The 22,612-nt window shown below is 41.1% G+C and overlaps 1 protein-coding gene across 9 annotated transcripts; it reads left to right on the top strand.

The window, feature by feature from the left end:
* The first annotated feature begins 2,034 nt into the window (after positions 1-2,034).
* Positions 2,035-22,121, top strand: LOC122002739 (protein FAM32A-like). Of its 9 annotated transcripts, XM_042558035.1 has the most exons (6): positions 2,035-2,429; positions 2,831-2,893; positions 13,813-13,856; positions 14,028-14,096; positions 21,346-21,494; positions 21,678-22,121. In XM_042558035.1, the coding sequence occupies exons 5-6, from the start codon at positions 21,350-21,352 to the stop codon at positions 21,935-21,937; spliced, it is 405 nt and encodes a 134-aa protein (XP_042413969.1). In that variant the 5' UTR covers positions 2,035-2,429; positions 2,831-2,893; positions 13,813-13,856; positions 14,028-14,096; positions 21,346-21,349; the 3' UTR covers positions 21,938-22,121. The 9 variants fall into 9 exon arrangements, with proteins under 9 accessions (XP_042413969.1, XP_042413967.1, XP_042413963.1 ...); XM_042558033.1 differs by lacking the exon at positions 14,028-14,096; XM_042558029.1 differs by lacking the exon at positions 14,028-14,096 and having other exon boundaries at positions 13,813-13,872.
* The last annotated feature ends 491 nt before the right edge of the window (positions 22,122-22,612 follow it).

Genomic DNA, 22,612 nt, shown 5'->3' with positions numbered 1-22,612 from the left:
GGGGCGGTAACCCTAGGTGGAGGAAAACCCTAAGGGGCGGCAACCTTAGGTCCTAGGGGGCGGTAACCCTAGGTGGAGGAAAACCCTAAGGGGCGGCAACCTTAGGTCCTATGGGGTGATAACCCTAGGTGGAAAAAAATCCTAAGGGGCGGTAACCCTAGGTCCTAGGGGGTGGTAACCCTAGGCGGAAAGTCCAGTCGGTCTGGAGGACCGGACTGGCATCAGGTAAATCTCCTGAGTGGAGTAGGTGAGGACGCGTTCCCCGTAGAGGGAACAGTAGACGTCGGGTCAACCTAGGGTTTTCTAGTTGGAAATCCGAAGTCAGACCTGGACAGTCCGGAGATTGTCATTATCATATCTATTATGTTTTATGTGCTAACTTTGTGCTGCAGGGTATATTTAGGATTAATGTATCTTGCAGGGACCAAAGTGCAAAGATTAATCTCGGATGAACAGTGTCCGATGCGCCTCCATAGAGCTTGGAGGCGCCTCGGGTGCAAAGTTGGAGCTGGCTGCGAAGCACTCTGGAGGCGCCTTGAAGGAGTCATAAGGCACCTTGAATGAGGCATAAGGCGCCTTGAAGAGATAAAATTTGACCAGTTCAAGCTTGATCCACGCGGGCGACTCGGCTTGTTTAAGGCGCCTTGGATGACTTTCAAAGCCCCTTGAACACCCTTTATAAGAGGGTTTCGACCAGCAGCTCTTAACAACGAACTCCAAGCAATCCTTACACTACAAGCTGCTCAAGAAACATCCAGAAGTGCTGTTACAAGCCCCCGACAACTCGGAGCTTCAGATTCTGCTACTTTATTATTGTCGGTATAATTTGTTTTAGTGCTTTCAATTGTAATATCTTATTGTACATCTTTACGAGCTTATAGTTGTTGCCCACGGAAAACGATCAAGGATCGTGGGCCTTTGAGTAGGAGTCGATTTAGGCTCCGAACGAAGTAAATTCCCTTGTGTCTCTGTGTTTGTTTCTTTATTCCGCTGCGTGTTCTAACTCCGATAGTTTTACGAATTGAACGAAATAGCCACGAGCGCTATTCACCCCTCTTCTAGCGCTTCTCGATCCAACACCGGTCAGCCCGTTGACCTGTCTGGACTTCATGTCAGCTATCCAGTCGGCCCGTCGATCTATTTGGACTTCGTACTAGCTATCCGGTCGGCCCGTTGACCTAGATGGATTTCCTGTTAGATATCCGGTCATCCCATCGATCTATCTGGACTTCTCCTACACACTTAATCAAGTGGTTAGATCACAACAAAACCTAACTTAACTTACTTGTCATTTATCAAAATTTGAGTTAGACCATTAGTGCAAACTGCACCAATAGTATGTTAAAACTATATTTTTGGAGTACGATACCTTTAGATAATTTAAACCCGTCTAACCTTTGATAGGTCAGGCATACACAGAGAGTCATATGTTTAATCTATCCTCATCCGAACACTAGTGTATAAATAAAAAGTTTTATGAAACGAAATGTTATTAAGTCCGTCTGAGCCTTGCCTGGCTGGGTGTTCACAGAGAACCTTATATCCATTTAACCTTTACCAGCTGAGCGCATATCGAGAGCTATATATATAAGGTTAAGTACCACTGAGTTCACCTAGCCCTTGCCCGCCCGGGTGTTGATAGAGAATCTTATATCCATTCAATCTTTACCTGGCCAAATGAGTATCGTCAACTATATATAAGGTTAAGTATCTCAGGGTCCACCTTGGCCTTGCTCGGCCGGGTGTTCACAGAGAACCTTATATTAATTCATCTTTAACTGGCCAAATGTGTAAAATATCGAACCAGATAATAATTAAATAATAAGATTAATGGACGAATAATCTTATTGGAATTTTTATAAATTTTCAAAAATTTTCTGAGATTTAATCGGAGTTCGTATGACGTATTTAGAGAGCATGTACTAATGGGTCCGAGAAAAAATCTATTTAGAATACCCGAAAATAAGAATTGATTGAGAAACAGATCTAAGATTTAATTAAAATTTCTGTAAGTTATAAAAACGTCACCGTGCCCTAATCTCCTTCCCACGTCGACCTCTCCTTATTTCTTCCCCGACGCCGCCGACCCCTTCCTCGCGACGCCGCCCTTCTCTGCTCTCCCGAAGCCCTAGCTCCTCTCCTTTTCCTTTCCGAGCCACACCGCTGAGCTTTCCCTCTTCTCATTGCCGACTGTTTTCTTCCCTTCACATCCGACTCCTCTCAATCTTCCTCGCGTGTTCGTCGCCGCCACACGGAGCAGCCTGTCGTCTTCCCGGTGGTTGTCCTCCTTCCCCGATTAGCCGGCCGAGCCTCTTCTCTCCTCTCCTGGTCGCGGACACTGGAGCTCGCCGGGAATTGAGCATCCAAGTCTCCACCGCACCTGTGCCCTAGCTTGTTCGGCGCCACTGGAATCAATCCGGGGATCTGAGGTAAGCCAGCTTCAATCATCTTTCTCCTTTGATTTTCATCGTGCCCTAGCACCCGCTTCCGTTGCCTTGTTCCTGGCGCACCTGTGCTCTAGACTTGCCGGAAGCCGGAAGCTTGAGTAGGTCTTCGGTTAGGAGCAGCAACCCAAGCCTTGGTGTCCCCTTCCGTGCCCTAATTCCACTGTTGGATCTTCCTTCTGCCACCTCTTCTATCAATTTTTGCGAAGACTCTGGCAGAGGGGAAACGATTGTCACCGTTTCAGATTCTCCTAATTCTGGCCACCGTTTTCCGGCAACACGCGTCTCCGATAGAGACTCAACAGTTGGGCACTCAGATTTGGGTGAGTTTTTGGATTGAGTTTTGGATTGATTCCTTAAGGTGGATGTGTTGGTTTTTGATTCAGGGATTTGAATTGCTGTGGTGATCTTGCTTCAGCTGAGGTTTTGGAAGGAAGGTAGTTGTAAAGGTTAGTCTTCTAGTTAAGCATTGATTTCCAAACAATGAGAATTTAGGAGGTGATTTAGAATGTGTTTATCATGTAGGGAAGGTTAGTAATGAATTGTTCTTAATTTGATTTAAGGTTAGGTTTAAGTTTTAATCTAATTGATTAGTGGAACGATTAGAGTGAATATGAACATACACATAAAATAAAGAAAAAAAATGCACGAAAAATTGTAAATGGCATGTTGACATGTAATCTTTTCAAAACTTGGAATAGTCAATGGCATGCTAATCTAATACATTTTACTTCTTACTACATGCAACAAAGTGTAACATTCAGTTTGCCACAGAATGTATGTCTGTACCCTATCCACTAGAGATTCCCCTGTAATTTCAATATTGACAAGATGTCACCTTGAGTTTACCATTTTTTGTAGAAAGTCTGATAAACAATTTATGAAGATAAATTGTGAGGGTGGGGCACAAATTGACAAATGTTTGTAAAGTATGTGTAGAGTTTTGGGTTACAGTCAAATCATCTCTTATTAATAGAAATTTCATCCTTGAGTACATTAATTTTATTGATGATTTTAAATACTCTAGTTAAAAGCTAATTAGTGGAATTAGTGTCGAAGATCAGCATGTTGACGTTACAATACAAAGGAATTCTTTCATTTATTTTCTTTTTTCATTCATAGAGGAAACAATTTTCTCATTAATACCAGGCCGACAATTGAATATTTAACATCCTGAAGGTTGATATTGTTCATCAATGCAACCATGTAGACTTATGCAGTGATGCCTAGCTCATTAATATTGGTATCATGTCCAAGTTAACTCCAATTTGATTATGCCAGAATCAACCAAATAAACAAACAAGAACTATACTGCTTATGTTAAACGTGTTGGTGCAATCATACCCTTGTGATCATGATTAATCATGGCTTTGATAGTTTAGGCAAAAAGTTTAAGTTAGGATCATCTTGAATCTGATGTGTATGAAATCGTGCATGATTTAATGTTGATGCATATGGACACTTAGTGTGATCAGAGTGTGGTGACTCAACGACTCAAGGTTCATGAAGATTAGAAAAGGATGACGTGGATATCCGAGGGACCATGGACGAAGAGCATTGAAGCGATGATACACCAAGGAGAATAGAAGACTTCGTGTGAGATGAGAGTGAGAATTTATATGCATGGGCAAAGGTAGGATCATATCTATGATGGACTCTGTTCAAAGCAAAACCTAAAATCTCGTGTATTGAGAACCACGAGTTAGGCCTTTATATAGAAAAGAAGATATACACCAAAAGACAAAAATACCCCTTTACTTATTCTAACACTCCCCCTCAAGCTTGAGAATATAGATCATACACACCAAGCTTGTTACATATGTAGTCAATCCGGGGACCTCTAAGTGATTTAGTGAATATATCTGCTAGTTAATCATTTGAGTTGACAAAACTAGTAGATATTTCTCCAGATATGACTTTCTCTCTGACAAAGTGACAATCAATTTCAATATGCTTTGTTCTCTTATGGAAGATTGGATTTGAGGCAATATGCATAGCGACCTGGTTGTCACATATGAGTGACATTTGTGTAACCTCTCCATACCTTAGTTCCTGAAGCAACTGTTTTAACCATATAAGTTCTTGACTAGCAATAGCCATAACTCGATATTCTGCCTCTGCACTGGATCTTGCCACAACATTCTGTTTTTTACTTTTCCAAGAAATAAGGTTACCTCTGATAAATATACAAAATCCAGAAGTGGATCTTCTATCAGAGGGAGATCCTGCCCAATCTGCATCAGAATATCCTACGACTTGAGTATGTCCTTTGTCTTCATATAAAAGACTCTTTCCTGGTGCACCCCTGATATATCGAACAATGCGAGTCACTGCATCCCAATGTTCTTTGCATGGAGAGCTAAGAAACTGACTTACTACACTTACTGCAAATGAGATATCCGGACGAGTGACAGTAAGGTAGCTTAGTTTCCCTACCAATCGCCTGTACCGTTCAGGATCTGAAAGAGGCTCCTCCTGATTTGGTAGGAGCTTGACATTAGGATCCATGGGATTGTCGACTGTCTTCGAGTTTAACATTCCTGTTTCTTCCAGAATATCCATTGCATACTTCCTTTGGGATATAATGATTCCATCTTTAGACTGTATCACTTCTATCCCTAGAAAATATTTGAGTTTGCCGAGATCTTTTGTCTGGAAATGTTTGAAGAGATGTTGTTTTACTTGTGAAATCCCAAGATGATCATTACCTGTGATGACAATATCATCAACATAAACCACTACATAGATGCAACCAGTAGATGAGTGACGATAAAAAACAGAATGATCAGCCTCGCTTCGAGTCATGCCAAACTATTGAATTACGGTACTGAATCTACTGAACCATGCTCTGGGTGATTGCTTGAGACCATATAAAGATTTCCGCAAGCGACATACAAGACCAGAAGACTCCCCCTGAGCAACAAAACATGGAGGTTGCTCCATGTAAACTTCCTCGAGCAAAGGGGCCAATGACGAATTGCAGCAATAGACAGAAAAAGACGCACAGAAGACATCTTGGCAACAGGAGAAAATGTGTCTCCATAATCCAATCCAAATACCTGAGTATAGCCTTTAGCGACAAGACGAGCCTTAAGCCGATCAACCATGCCGTCTGCACCAACTTTCACCGTAAACACCCATCGACAACCAACCACTGACTTTCCAGGAGGTAGAGGAACGAGGTCCCAAGTCCTACTGCTCTGTAAGGCACCCATTTCATCAAGCATAGCCTGTTTCCATCCTGGATGGGCAAAGGCATCACCTGCAGTCTTTGGAAGAGAAACAGACGACAAGGAAGATAGACAATAATAATAGGATGGGGAAAGACGATGATAGCTTAAAGAAACATAGTGAGGAGAAGGATTACGAGTGGAACGCATACCCTTTCGAAGTGCAATAGGAACATCAGAGTCAGGAGATGGGACCGGAGGAAACGGGGAAGGACTCGGCTCCAAAGATGTGCCCACAACAGTGTGAGTGTTGGTCGGCGGCAAAGCAGAACGAGGACGACGCTGATAAACCTGCAAAGGAGGAGACGAGGCTGGAGATGATAGAGGCACCTCCGGAGGATAAAAGATAGTCACTGGTGCAGGTGGAAAGGGAGAAACCTTGGCCTGTGGAGCGGAAGGACCAAAAAAAGAAACCGACTCAGAATGTGACATCAGCAGAGATGAAGTACCGACGAAGAATAGGGGAATAACACTTGTACCCTTTCTGAGACTATGGGTACCCAAGGAAGACACACTTATGAGACCGGGGAGAGAGTTTATCAATACCGAGATCAACAGCATGAGCAAAACATATAGAACCAAAGACCCGAGGTGGTAGGGGATGAAGGGACTGATGTGGATAAAGTACCTGATTAGGTATTTTACCCTGGAGAGTGGAAGAAGGCATGCGATTAATGAGATAACACGCAGTAAGTATGGCATCACCCCAAAACTGATGAGGGACATGAGAATGGAGAAGAAGAGTCCGAGTGGTTTCAAGGAGATGACGATTCTTGCGTTCTGCAACCCCATTCTGTTGAGGGGTATGAGGGCAAGACGTGCGATGCAACACACCATGAGATGTTAAGAAGGTACGAAACTGAGTAGACAAATACTCGCGTGCATTATCACTTTGTAAAGTTCGAAGGGAAGTACCAAATTGAGTTTTTATTTCAAAGAAAAAGGATTCAGAAATAGAAAACAATTCTGAACGATCCTTCATCAAATATAACCATGTACAATGGGAAAAATCGTCTATAAAAGTAAAAAAATATCTTGACCTCATTGTAGAAGAAACACGACTCGGACCCCAAACATCAGAATGAACCAAAGCAAAAGGAGACATAGCTCGACTTTCAATACGAGGAGAAAAAGAACAACGAACATGCTTACCTAATTGACACGACTCACAAGATAAGGACTCTAAGTGAGAAAGACTAGGATGTAACTGTTTCAACTTATTAAGACCTGGATGTCCTAACTGAGCATGAATAAGAAGTGGAGATGCCGCCGCCGAACCAACAAAAGAGGGTTGTTGAAGCCGATATAGGCCATGAGATTCACATCCGAAGCCAATCATCCTCCCCGTACTCCAGTCCTGTAAGGAAACAGACGTGTTAGTAAAAGAAATGCCACAATCAAGAGATCGAGTAAGTTGACTTATTGACAACAAATTAAAGGGAGCTTTGGGAACATAAAGAACATTATGAATTGAAAGAGATGAAGAAGGATGAATAATACCAATACCCTGGGATTGAGTTTGGGAACCATTGGCCATGGTGACCATTGGCAAATTACCAGAAGTAGTGAGAGAGGAAAAAAGGGATTTATTACCAGTGATATGATCGGTGGCCCCAGAATCAAGAACCCAAGGACCTGAAGAACGAGATATGCCAGCAAAGGAAGTACCAGCGTCTGCAATGGTAGCAGTGGAACCCGAAGCCTGTCGATCCTCAAACCATTTCAGAAAGTCAGTATAGGAAGGTGTTGAAGTCGAATCAGGTGTTAACTGTGAAGTGGAAGCTGAAGGAGCAACAGAACTCTGAACAATCTGAGCAGCACGAGGAGGACGACCATGTAGACTCCAGCACTTGTCAATCGAGTGTTCCGGTCGGTGACAATGATCACACCAAGGACGTCCTTTGCCACCCTTGCGAGGTGGAGGTCCTTTGTGTCGAGAGACCAAAGCTGACGAGTCGATAGGAACAGAAGAAGGCATCGTCAAAACTTTGGTCGGGACACGAAAAAGAGTCGCCCAGGTATTGTCCATGGTAGCTTCTGTGGGACTGCCCAGGATCTGATCACGAACATGAGAATATTCTGTGGGCAGACCATATAAAGCCAAAGACATAAAAAATTTCTTCCGATTTTCAAGCTCTTCAACAGGATTGGCCGCAGGTGGGAGCAGTTCATTAAAGTCACAAAGAAGGCTAGAGACTGAACCCAGATAAGTTGACATTGAATCCTTAATCTGATGGGTGCTGAGGATGGTCATGAGATCTTCACAAACTTGATAGAGGCGCTGAGAGGTGTTTGTAAAGAGTTGTTGAGCCTGTGTCCAAACAACTTTGCAGGTTTTGTGAGTACGGAAGACATTTCTAAGAGATGGATGGATGGTGGCTCGGATAATACAACACAACTGAGCATCAACTTTCTTCCACAGAGGAAGATCGGCGACTTGAATATTTTCTTCAGTTAGAGTGAGATGTGTCTCATAACCCTGTCCAACAAGCTAAAGTTCAATGTGAGATGCCTAGGAAATATAGTTTTTACCGTCCAACTGCTTGGAGGAAAGAGGTGCAGTAATATGGTTGGTAAAGATTGAGGTATCTGGTTTTGGTGCGCCGGACGTAGCCATGAATAGAGAGCTTGTGGACTGCTGGTGACAGGGCAGGGAAAGGCGGCGCGAGAGGAGAAGCCTTAGCTCATTGGAGAGGTGGCAAGCTTCTGTTGTCGAAGAGGGTGGCGCGACGTGCTTCACAGGCGAGAGAGGAGAACGCGACCTCTGCTATGGCTCGGCGGCTACGAGCAGTGGGTGGTGCGCGAGAGGGAGGCGACCTCGGCTACTAAGAAAACTGCTCAGCAGCAGATGGTACTTGTGCTTCGATCTTGTAAGTGACGCCGGGCGATCTCTGCTATAGCTCGCAACGCCTTTTGCTAGGGCTCGCGGCAGGAGAGATTTCCGAACCAGTGAGAAGAAAGCAGAGCCGGCACACACCGACGCCAGGAGATTGCAGCAAGAGATCGCGATGAGAGGGATGCCGTCGCGGCGGTCCTGTGGAGACAGATGTCGCACGGGGAGAACCACGACAAAAACCTAAAATTAAAAGCTAGGGAAAGAAATTAGGGTTTTGGCTTTGATACCATGTTCAAAGCAAAACCTAAAATCTCGTGTATTGAGAACCACGAGTTAGACTTTTATATAGAAAAGAAGATATACATCCAAAGATAAAAATACCCCTTTACTTATTCTAACAGACTCGATCTTTGAAATGGTCGTAGTCAAAGTATCAGTATATCAATTGATTGGTCCATAGTAGTCAAATGCTGAGTCGACTTGGAACCAAACAAAAACATCATAAGCTTTTTGAGTTGACTGTCCTAGTCAACTATTGGGCACCAGTCCCAGCCCACTAGAGATTCCAATGATAAACTTAATTGTTACTATTAAAAGGCTAGCTTGACGTGTCAGTTGGCAAATCAAGTAAGCAATTGATTGATCAATCAAGTGATCAGATCCTAGAAATTGACTGCTTGACGAAAAAAAGCTATTTCGAAGTTGGAATCAAAGATGGAGCCGAAGGCTATAAATTTGGGCACTAAGTAGCTTAAAGTAGCTACAAAAATACCCTAAATATTTATGTACTTGTGCTTGAGTGTCTTCTTCTTGTGTTCTCATGTTATTGTCTACTTAACTTCCATGAAGTGCATTTGCATTTGTAAGAAGTTTCTCCACCTTCCTTACCAAGCACGATAAGAAGATTGTTGACTCAAGCATTCATCCACTAAAGTTTGAAGATGAAACAGTGTTGATCAAACACTATCAGAAGCCTTATTTTCCTAGTAATCTTTCTCTTTGCACTCTTTTTTAATCCTTCCATTGTAAGAGATTTCTCCATCTCTATTAGAAGATTGAGAAGGAGAAAGTATGAAGGCTTTCGAGGACTAACTTGCTTAATGAGTCATAGGTTGTGGACTAGGAACTAGCACATAAATGCCAGAGTCTTAGCAATTCTGTGAGTGTTTTTTCTTCTATGTTTTTGTTGCATTTAACTTTGCAAATTTGCTACCAAGAACAAAAGTTCATATAACCGTATCCCCAACAAAAACGTACATGTGACCAAATTTTGATGGATGAAAGGCATGAAAAGCTGTCCTTACCCAACAAATCCACCTGTAACACGAGCCAGGGATGAGGCATATTCTACTGCAGAAAGAACAAGTTAAACTGATACAAAAATGTCAAATAAAATGGTAGCAATCTATGGTACATAATCTTCTTGTAAATAGATAAAGTTATCATCTGCGACACAAGCTTATTAACTCTGATGAAATTGTACAATTAATTTCTTTCTGACTGAATGTCTCACCCTTTCTCGCAGAAACAGTGGGTAAATTAGGAACCAAACCAACAAAGCAAGAGGCGATCCTTTTTTTTGGCTTACGGTCGAAGATATATATAAATTTTCTGATTATAAATAAGAGTGAATATGAACATACACATAAAATAAAGAAAAAAAATGCACGAAAAATTGTAAATTAAGGAGCAGAAAGAGATAGAGAGAGAAAAGCCTAACCCCGCGGCGGTGGATGAAGGGGGGAAAGAGAGACTCGAGTATAGATCGAGACAGAGTGATGTCCGATGTCGATCCCGATGCCGCCTTTAAGAGAAGACGACGGCGAATCAAGATCTTGTTGCGGAGTGAGGATGGAGGACAAACGCAGAAGATCAATGGTGGGGGGCAGCGGGTTAGAATAGGTTGGCGTTATCTACTAGGAATCAGGATAATAATGTTCCGTTAGGGGAAATTTTGTTGGGCTTTATGAATACATTGTTAGTGACCCATTAATACCGTTTATATTTTCTAAAAATTAAGTTTTTTATTATAAAACAATAAGCAATAAAGAATTTAAGAAAGATGAAAAAAAATTAAAAAAATATATAAGAGATTTTTTTCACATATTTTGTAAGTATCCAAGTGATTGAGCAACAATTCTGATGTGAGTTCAACACAGATTAAGTTAGGTCTTGAAGATCTAATCTATATGTCTAAGTGTGTAAGGTTTTAGGAGAACATATTAGTACCCGAGATGATAGAAGATCAGGTAAGCAAGAAAGATTGCACGGGAAAAGAGTCGACGGACTGAGTGTATTTGAGGATGCATCGGAGAAACGAGAAGCGGGGAGGAAGACTACTCAAGAAGAACGGAATTGAGTTAGGGGTAAGCTCAATTCTGGGACGCAATCACCCAGATGCCTGGAGAAGAAAATGGTCAACTCTACAAGTTGACCATCCCAGGTGCTTTCCCAAGCGCCTGGACTCTATGCACCTGGATCCATTCCATGTGCTCAGGTTTCGTGGCCACATTAGCAAGAGCCATTGCTGAAATGGATAAGGATAGTGTCCACGTCGGCAAACTCCATGCCTCCATATCACTTCCAGGCGCCCGGTATGCCTAAGTCATCTAGAGTCATTGAACGGATTGTTGCCCAGTGGATCGAGTTCATCAAATACATGTGTCCGAATTGCTTCCAGGCGTTTGGAAGGTGCCACGTTAACAAACGGTCAAATCAAAGATGAAAGCTATAAAAGGAGGACTGATGCTCAAAGTTTAAAATAACACACTCGTATTCATTTCTGTTCAGTCATGTTTTCATTGCTTTCGTGCTTAACCGTTGTATAGAGCTTCTCTGCCTCTGACTCGTGTTCGAAATAGGAGTTCTTCGTAGTGCTCTTTATAGTCTTGGATTAGCAACATCCTAATTGCAAACCAAGTAAATTCAGCCTCTTCCTTTTATGTTTTCATTATTCTCTAATTAATGTGTGTGTCCTTGCTAGTTTGATAGCAAGAGAAATAGAATTGTTTTATTTGCACTTTTGCAGGTTCGAACCACTTCCACTGCACCAACAATTGATATCAGAGTCATGGTCTAAGCCGGATGTCATGTGGGGTGACCTTAAACAAAGTTGGGAAGGCCCAGAACCGGTCAAGAGTGACCAGATGCTTCCCAAAGCAGGTCAAAAGTGACCGGTTGGTTGTGGGGAGACCCGGAGCAGGTGAAGAATGACCAGATACTTGCGGGGAGGCCTGGAGCAGATCAAGAGTAATCAGATGTTTAAGGGGAGGCCCAGACCATGAGAGTAATGGTAGTCCCTTGTTTGAGAGGAAGATTGTTGGGAATACAATTAAAGTCCCATATTAAAAATACATGGAAAAGATCATGAGTTTAAAAGATAAAAAATATCTCGATTAGGACGAGGCATTTTGTATAAACCCAAAAATAAATCCATGAAGGCCCAATGCAGATAATATCATACCATTGTGGAAATATATAAATTATTTTGATCCTAATAATTAGTATTAGAGCTCGGACCACCCGAAAGACAAATCGTCGACTGTGCATTACCAAAAAAGGGATCAAGAAATGGCCAAATCTAACTTAATCTGTGTTGTACTAACAAATGGTATCAGAGCCATGATCAGACCGGATGTCATGTGGGGTGGCCTTGAACGAAGTTAAGGGGAGACTTGGAGTAGGTCAAGAGTGACTGAATGCTTGTAGGGAGGCACGAACCAAGTCAAGAGTGATTGAATACTTGCGAGAGGCCCGAAGTAAGTCAAGAGTGATCGAATGCTTGTTGGGAGACCGAGCTGGTCAAGAGTGACCGGATGCTTGTGGGAAGGTCCTGACCATGAGAGTAATGGTGGTCCTTCTTTTAAGAGGAGGATTGTTAGGAATAAATCAAAGTCCCACATTAATGTGAATCAACACAAACTAAGTTAGAGATAAAATAAAAAGAATTCATGAAATATTTCAAAGCAGCAAAGCAATAAATATTAAAAACTCCCTGCTTTGGTTAAGTTATCATTCATAATCTTGGTTATGTGATTATCAGATAATCACATAACAAGCTTATGGAGAATAAAATATAACTTATGTCGTTTGGTTTAATCCTAGGTAATGCAACAAAAACTTGTTTATTCGGATATTTTAGTGTATAACCTAGTTTTATATTTACCGTTTTACCCCTGGTTCAACCCTAAACATTTTTACAACTAAATCAATTTGATATTTAGTTATTTTTTTAAAATAAAATATTAATAATAATATTATTAATAGATTGATGATATATTTAATAAATAGATATAATTAATTTATAAATTTTTAAAACTACATAATAAGATGTCACATAATCAATCACCTTTCCTTCACTAGAGGCAACGACAATAATTTGTTTAAAAAAGACTTTTTCCATCAGTTGATGATTAATACCTTTTATCAAAAACAACAACAACAATAGTAATTTTTAATAGATACCATAATGATTAGAATACATGATGTAGAAGTGGGAGGCCAAGCTCACATCGACAATGTAACTCCATCTTTTTTCCATCAGTCAAAAGATGGGAACTTTTATATTTCTGAATAACAAAGGAACAAGAAAACATAGGTAAAAATATATAGGCCCCCTATCCAACTGGTAGGCAACTCTCTTGCATCACAAAACCTTCGCTTTGCACCTTTCACCAAACAAACATAAGCACATCAGTGTAAAGGACAATTGTCACCTCATATTATGAGTACAGAAATTATATCTAGAGAATGCCTAATAAGATATGATATGCTCCTCCTCAATCTAGCACTCCTCTTGATAGCTAAGACAATTGTCAACCATAAAAGCATAATTATTTGCTTTCCATCATCTTCATGCGCATAATGAGCACATAAAGCATCATCATCTCCTACCTTATTGTTAATCGAGTCATATCAGCCTATCATGTAAATAGGGCAACGATAATACTGAATAGAAACCTACAAATTCTGTTTCAAATAAGAATTCTGTTTACAAGTTGGACTTACAATTGACATTAATCATTTTTGCAAGTTGAACTAAACAGTAAGTTTGCAAGTTTTCTTAAGTGATTAGATAAGGGCATTAATCATTTTACTCTTGCCTGGTTTCTAGAAATGTGAGAAGATGAGTTAGAAAAAAAATAACATTTGCAAACAAGAGAGTTGGTTCATATATCTCTAGATTGAAAAAAAAAAATCAGAGTGAACTGACAATAAAAAACACTGAGAAACTTAAAGGAAAGATTTGCTGGGTTTCTATAGGATTCAGTTTGATTTTTTATCTATTGAATTCTTGGTGTAGATCTCTTAACATTGAAGGATCAGGAAAGGAGGATTGCAATTGAGGTATCAATTATTACATGTGTGTGCCAAGTTTCAAAGCCAAGTTTCATTGTTAAAATTAATTTCCCATGCAATTGATATATTTCCTTGTCCTCTGGAGCTTCAAAGCCAAGTTTCATTGTTAAAATTAACTCAAAATCGGTGGTAAAGAATACTTGCATATGCTTTTTCCAGGTGGCGAAATCCCCTTCGAATTTCAGCGGGTGAATGCTTGGTTTGACCATCTCGTTGCTTCGTTTGGCGGTTAGTCCTCCTGAAACGCCTTGGCTCTGATACCATTTGTAGGACCGTTGCGGCCGGCTAGAAGGGGGGGTTGAATAGCCCTGTAAAAATAAACAAAAACCCTTCTCAAACTTTAAGCTAACACTTGCAGATTAAATAGAAAAGCAATAAATTAAAAGCAGAAAAGAAAGAAGCACAATTGTTTACTTGGTTACAACCGGAGAGGTTGTTAATCCAAGGAAAGGATGAAGCGCACTATCAATCTCCTTTAGGCGGAGAAGCCTCTTATAGCGTTGAAGTACAAAAAGAAAGAAGCTGTTCTAAACAGTGGAAAGCGCACAAGCGTTGTTACAATTTCTGAACTGATGAAAAGCTTCTGGACCAAGGCTATATTTATCCCCTGGCGCCCTGAGGGGATAAAATTTTATCCCCAACGTTCAGATCGCGTTTGACGCGATTTGGTCAACAAAACAGGTCCGGGTGCTCGGAAGGGTTCCGGGCGCCCCGGAGCCCAAAGTCAATCGATGTTGACTTTTTCATCCGGGGACCACTGCTCCGGTTCAATTCGCCTCGGTCCGGGTCTTCTACTCCGGATCCGCTCGCTTGGGTGATATCTGCCATCCGGAAAAGGGCTCACCCGAACCCAAGTTCCGGTCTTCTCGAGCGGGCTTCCCTCTGGCTTCTCATCCCTCGGAATCGCCGCGTGTTTCCTTCTCGTCCGTCGGCGTACTCATCTGCAGCTTTCGTCTCTCGGATGCACCGCGTGCCGTTCTTCTTGCTAGCTACGTCTCTTGCTCCCCGAACAATCTTCCGCTCCGGTTTTCGTCCCTCGGAACCACCGCACGCTTCCTTCTTGTCTGCCGGTGTACTCTTTCGCAGCACCTCGTCCCTCGGGCTGCCGTCCTTCTCGCTAGCTGCGTCTTCCGCTCGATTACCTGTGCTCCTAAGCTCCTGGACACTTAGACACAAGGTTAGAAACACACAAGACCTAACTTAACTTGTTGATCACACCAAAACAACCTTGGGGTTCCAACACATTCATCTTGCAGTTGAGAGCATTGGCAGTGAAAATGTTGACGTCGATGACCGACTTTTAAAGAGTTCAATTGTCTTCTTAAAGCTCTCAAATTGAAGATATCAGATAACTAGACTAAATATAGCACTATGAAAAATACATTAGGGGTTCAGTATTCATTCCTAAAATATATTAAAGAGGAGAAAATGTAGAAGAGCGAATCAATAAGTTTTAGGATTGGCTCTGAAAGAATGTTAGCAAAGAGAAGAGTAAAAGTATGATATCTACTCCAAAGAAATAGAAATGAAAATATTGGAAGAGAGACAATAGGTAATCTAACATTTCTTTTGTAGTTAATGGATCATGGAGCATTGCATAATTAAAAAGAGAGATTATGATTCAAATATTTTTATCAAGAAAGTTAAAGAAATGTTAAGAGACAAGTAATAAGTAGAACTATTATCGTCACGCCCCGGAGGTAGGGGTGGGTACAGCAGGTGTAGCCGAGGTAGGTACCTCTAAAGGAGCCATCGGGGTCTGAGAGCTCGACGCACCCGTAGTATTTTGTGTCTGTCCCTGATCGACAGGCTCAAACCCAGTAGGGATCTCTGGCGAGTTCGTTGCTAGAGATTTCAAAGTCCTCTTACGTGGCCGTCCAGCACCACGTCTCGCAGCTACTCACGTAGATCTCCTCATATCTGTTAAGTTATATTACAAATATCACTACAAGTATAAGATTATAAAATTACCTTTATACCTATTTGCTGTCTGAAGATGTTCTGTCGATGTCCAGTCCCTATATGTAAATCTCGAATTTCGTACGAGAAAATCAACGGAAATTCATACAAATCCGAAAATAAGTACCCAAGTTTATTGGCAACCTTGGGCTAACCCAAAAATCCAGAACACCAAAAGCAGGTATCGTAACCCGCTCTGATACCAAATAAATCGATATCAGATTAATCTCGAAAGTCCATAACATGAAAAACAAACAAGGATCGCCAACCTAGCTCTGATACAAATAAATTGTCACGTCCCGGAGGTAGTCCCTGCCAGAAGAAATTTCGACAGCATCTCCCCTATATGGGTGACAATATGAAACTTCCTACAATACCCTCAGGGCCACATATACCTCGACCAACACGGCTGGAACAATAACAATAAAATATAAGCAAACACCTACGCAGTTTAATAGCAAAACTAAACTAATGTAACGATAAGGAAAACCAAGTCAAAAATCCTACTCAACTACACCCATAAAGCTCAAAACTTATATCCTACTCCACTACACCCATAAAACACAAATCACAACGATAAAATCAACTCGCCTCTTCTGCCGTCCAGGCAGGCATGAAGCAAAACATTTCCAATAAAACCCATCGACAATAAAACCATACAATATCCATATGCCTCAAAGCAGAACAAATCTAGATAGTAATAAGAAAACCAAAAGATAAAACACACATCCTCGCGATCTGCAGGGGACTAGCGACTAGAACTCCTCCGGACAGCCTCAATCTGAAAATAGTAATAATCACAGGGTGAGTCAACTCCTCAGCAGATAACTACTGATATGCATAATAAAGAAAATAACAAATAGCCCTAATCATGCGTACAGTCTCCTGATATAAGAAGGATAAATGCAAAGGGAAATAAATAAGAGAACAACTGTACTAACCAGGACCTGGTGTATGGATAATAAACTGAGAGGTATAGAAATCCTGTATGCATGTCAAACATATGCATCCATCCAATATGCAGCAAACACAAGCAATAAATGCATCAATGCGTATGATGCCAATGACATGTCCTGGTCACCCCTACTACAGTCAGCTATCTCACACACGATGGTGAGACCGAGTGGGTAGGGCTGTGACAACCGTGCACTCTGCCATCACTGCTCCTGATGAGTAACCGAGTGGACGGGATGCTGTCGTAGTACACCTATCCTCTTACCCCAAATCATAAGTGGGGGAGCGCAATGCTCTCATCTCCCTGAGCAAGTCCAGAGGAGGGATCCCCGCCGACTACCACGCTGCGTCACACTACCCATGAGCGGACCAACGGAGCCAAACAGAGTAAACTGTCTGCCAGCTACCACGCTGAGTCACTGGACCAGCAGAGCCTAACAGCAGAACTGCCACACACCTGCCTGACATACTAGTAAACCATAAATGGTGGTGTGTGCAGATCTATGTAACTGGCGATGTGCTCAACAATAATGGAGCCGATTATCGCACAATATGCAATCATGCGAAATGGTGTATGACACTAAGCATGGAAATATCCTGAACCTATCCATCTCTACATAATGTGTACCATAGGACAATGAATCAAATCAAAGGTCTAGGTACACAGATCAAATAAGGTATAAAAACCTAGGTCCTGAACATAATAAAGCATGGTTATGTCACTACCCCTATAAACATGTATAATCAGGTAGGTACTAACATGAAGTGCATAACAAGTAAACAAAACAAGCATGTAACAGGTAACGGGTAGTGTCCAACCGATGCAGATAAGAAATATAATCATTACTATTTGTTAAAAACACTACTATGCATATCAAATAATATATCTAAAAAAGATAAGTCAAAGTACCCACCTCCAATAAGAGGATTGTATCCGAAATAGATCCCTCGTCGAGACACCGTCTCGAATCAAAGTCCTATGATATCAAACAAAATGTCTAGTTTAGCTAATTCTATCATACAACAATTAGCCAAACTAAATTCTAATCCAATTAAGAAGTTCTAAATTGGATCCAACTAATCAATCCAACACAATTAACGAACCCTAATTAGATAAAATCAATTGGTCAACTAGGGTTAGTTTCCTTAACCCTAGTCAACCCACTATTCGATTATATTAAAAATCTACACATGAACCTAAGTTAACAATTATTGCTAACTCGATTAGAAATCAAATTACCAAAATATATCTAACTACTACACTTCACCTCAATTCACAGCCAGATGGTTGCTACCGGAGAAGGGTTGTCCGCTACTGGAATTCAAGGTAAGCAGTTGCCGGAACCGTGTGGCTTCTGTGGCAGCAATCACAAACAAATGTTGAAGAATGTGGCAGCAATCACAAACAAATGTTCAAATCTTCAGAACAGCAAGAGTCAAAAGAGAAAGGTGATTGAGGTTAGCTTACCCTCGAATCAGTAGTTCCCTCTTCGACGACTGTTTCCAGCGACGATTGGTACCAGCTAGGGCTACACTGGCGATGACGGCAAGAAGAATTGAGGAAGAAGGCTTGGTTGCCGACGCTAGGGCAGAGAAGTTGTCGGCTTGATCGGCGCTGCTCGGGTCGAGAGACGGCGGCGGCGGCATCGGCAGGCACAGTGACGACAGCCGATCAAATCTAGGGCAGAGGACCGCGGGTGCTAGTGTGAGGCGTCGACGCTAGAGCACGGACCGGCAGTGGCTTGCGCGTTGTCGGCGCTTGGGCAAACGGGCGGAAGAGGACCAGCTCGGGGAGGAAGAAGGAGAAGGGGGAAAAGGAAGAAGATGGCTTTAATCGTGGGCGTGCGGCGGTTTTTGCGGCGCCGTTTGGGAAGGAGGAGACGGCGTCGAGGAGGTTAGGGCATGCGGGTGGTTCGGTGGGAGAGAAAGAAAAAAAATGAATAAAGGAAAAAGAAAATAAAAAGGAAAAGAAACACAACTTTTCCTCGTTTAAATGGGGTACCATAAACAGGCTTTCTCGGGGCCCAATTTTTATTCCCGTAATCGAAGCCATACTGTCTTCTAAAAATTTCTAAAAATTCCCTTATGATTATTCGCCCTTTTCGGTATTTTGCAATTATATCTGCTCCGAAAAAGTATAAAGCGGAAATATTGAAAGAGAGAATAACTAATCCACCTTTTTGAAATCAATGGATGATGGAGCAGAATTAATAAGAGAGATTACGATTCAAGTTTTTTGAGAGAGTTAAAAGGAGAAATTCTGAGAGATGAGCATAAAATTTTGGTTTTTCATTCTATTAAGAAAGAGAAGGCAGAAGGAAAGCTAAAGTGAATTTCTTACATTGGTGCTAGAGAAAATAGAGATGATAGTAGAATGAAGAGACTAATCCCAAAAATTTGAAGTGGATAAAGAATATATATATATATATATATATATTAATTTTAGGAAAGAGGATAAAAGGATTAAGATTTTAGCTTGGATGTCCTGCATATATGTTTCTATGAAAAAAGAGAAAAAAAAAACTAATGCTACCTTCTTTCATCTACTATTACTTTCACTCTTTTTTGTTTTAGTTGATGTTTTTTTTTTTTCAAAAAAACTTATCAATCTCACTTCTCTTTCTTTTATCCATATACTAGGTCTCATTCTACACAATTCACAAGCATTACATTAGCCATTGGGCTCATTTTGCACCATTAGGTGAGACATTTACCCTTTGTGCCATTGGTGGGAGCTTCATACATCGGGCTGCCTTTTATTGAACTTCCATCTTAAATTCTTGATTGTTATTGAGTAGGGTGGATAACTTGTGGGTGACTTACCTCTGAAGCCTTAATGTTTATATGGAGCCGAGTTAGGTGAAGATGTTGGCACTATGGTGGAATGGAAGACAACTGTTACTAAGGTTGTCAAGCGTATTTGTATATTCAACCTCTACTTTCTATTATCTTGATGGTTTAGAAATGCACGGTGAAGACCTGAGAAGTTCAAGGTCAATGTTCAGAAGTGATGCGGAAGAATGGAAGGGCCAGAAAGGAAGGCCTGTAGGATGCACCAATGACATCAAATTCCTGAATCCCTTTTCGAGGGATTTACAAATGAAAAAATTATAGAGATAAAGTTTGTCATATCATTACCAACTCTAATACCATGTTAAGAATGATAAACCAATGATTTTTAATAGAAAAACAAGAACCCTGTACCAGTCAAAGTATTATACCCCAGTACTATACCTAATGGCAAACTTGGCATGTGGAACTAAGAAACATCTATGATCTTGAATTTTGTGCCCATGTGACATAAAAGTTGTGATATCCCCTTGATTGGGAAATTGAAAAACAAATATTTGAGAGAAAGGGATGCTAGAATCTCTTACTGTATCACGTCGACAATTAAAAAACAAGATATTATATTCTTGATTTATTATATTCACCATATTGAAACTTTTTGCTAGGAGAACACAAGCAAATATTTGTGGCATTATCAACCATCTTCGTTGATTGCAATATATTTTCATCGGGTATATAACTTTGTTAAATAATGGCTTCAGTACTTTAAGCGCATCATTATTTCTTTCTTAGTGATCCGGTGATGAAAAGGGGACCCTACCAAGGATGGATCAAAGCAGGGAAGATCGGATACCGTGGAGGTTAAAGTTAAGGAAGATCAAGAGACGTTCACAAAGCAGGTGAAGTCGATCGAACGGCTGAGTTATGACCGAACGGACTGCATTCCCGGATGGACGAGCAATTAAGCGGACAACATAAGATTACGAGATAAACAAATAGTACATCCCCAGCCACCGTTCCTGTCGGACGGGCTGCATGTTCGGTCGAGGGAGGAGCCCTCCGGTTATGGGAAAGCTAAGTCAGCACAACAGAGTGGGGTGCGTCCTGGTCGAGCGGCTATCGATCGGCTTGCAATGGGACCCACTTACGTATCTCCTCGTACCCTTTTGGAGGTTTGTGCCACTGACAATAGAGCATGCTCTGTAGGCAAATCGTATGATGGAAGCTTCTAGCTTGTCACATCAGGGATTCGCATGCTTGCTTAAGGAAAGATGTCAAAGACACTTTTGGACTTGTCTTTTCCTAGAATGTTTGGGAAAACGTGTGCTCGCTTTGAGATGCGGCAGTGACACTATAAAAGGGGGTTCCCATATACAGGTGGAGATAGGCGCAACTTCATTATTTCACACGCTTTTTGCTACATCATTCTTATCATTCTCCACTTCGTCAAAAACTGACTTGAGCGTCGGAGGGCCAACGCCGAGAACCCCTTTCTGGCCCGACACTAATGCCTCTTGTGTTGCAAGATCGCGTGGAGTGTTCACTTCATCCGCCTTCAAGCCATATCTCCAGCTTGCCATTTTCTTCGCTTTCAGACAGGAACACTTAGTATAGTCTGTTCCTAATGATATATTTTCATTAGTATCTAGTTGTGTAAGGTGATATTTAGAATTTGAATTGCATCAGTATTCTTTAAGGTCACATCTCTTTTAGTAAAATATGCTATGTCCATTTGTATGTTTATAAGCTGCAACCTAGTTTTTCTCTTCGGCAGGAACATGTCTGGATACGAGAACGTTGTTGGTGGGAAGCTTAAATTGAAAGGAAAAGCATTGGATGTGAAGGGAGGCGGCGTGAAAAAGAAGAAGAAGAAGCATAACTATGAAATAGATTCCAAGACTGAAAACCAAGAACTTACAGAAGGTTGATTCTTACTATTTTTTTTTCTCTAGAAAAATATTCTATAATCATACCAAGCAATTTCAAGATTATCCTGTCCTACCTTGGCCTTTCATGAGATGTTCTTGTTTTCTGATGCTTATTAAAATCCACTTTATTTGAGAAGGGATGTAACAATTTTTTAAGATTGCTTATGCTATCATACAGGTGGGAGTTCTGGACTATCAACTGATCCAACTGAAGTCCTCACTGAAGCCGAGAAGGTTGGGTCTGAAGGACAAGCCCCATCAGTCGATGATCACTTGACTCCAGCAGAAAGGCGATATATTGAACAGAGGGAGAGGATTAATGCGAAAAAGCTGGCGAAGACATCAAACAAGTCTCACCGTGATCGCATCCAGGATTTCAATCAGTATCTGGCAAATCTCAGTGAGCATTATGACATTCCAAAGGTGGGTCCGGGTTAACTATATGATACTATCTTGAACGAACCACTGGTTGCGCATGGTTATTGGGAACATAAGTACCGTAATATAATATCACAATCTGCATGCAGATCATGTTACAATTGTTTCAGTATGCTCTGTAATACATAACTTCTGATTTGCACCTCCAGTTTCAATCATCTAATGCTGCTGTTCTGAAACATAATGTACTGTGTTTACCGGAATAGTGGTAGTGATCATCTGAACGGAGCATTAGTTAGATATCTTTATTGCAAGGTTAAACATTTCTAGTTTTATCGTATGAGAACAGAAACATTCGTCTACTCGATCATGACCAAGGAGCAGGCCATCGGATTCAGTGTGATGCTGCATGTTTTGGAAATACTGGAGTTAGTAAGTTGTGATGATATTTGCTGCTGTGAGATACCCTTTTTATGGATCATCTTTCTTGGTGGATGGACCCATTCTTAATTTGTACAGTTTGTTGATTAGAAATTCTGAGTATTGTTATAACAATGCCTCATTTTTTTATAAATTAAATCAAATCAAATTAGCACATGGTGAAATTTTTTGATTTGGTTCAATTTGAATAAAATTATGGGTAATCTTGATCCAATGCAAGTACTTAGTCAATCAGGACCTATTTGATAAGATATTTTTAGCATATTTAATTTACACATTGAGGCACAAATTTGC

Source organism: Zingiber officinale, chromosome 7A (assembly GCF_018446385.1).
Source record: "Zingiber officinale cultivar Zhangliang chromosome 7A, Zo_v1.1, whole genome shotgun sequence".
Classification (NCBI taxonomy): domain Eukaryota; kingdom Viridiplantae; phylum Streptophyta; class Magnoliopsida; order Zingiberales; family Zingiberaceae; genus Zingiber; species Zingiber officinale.
This window is presented reverse-complemented; position numbering and strand designations above follow the sequence as displayed.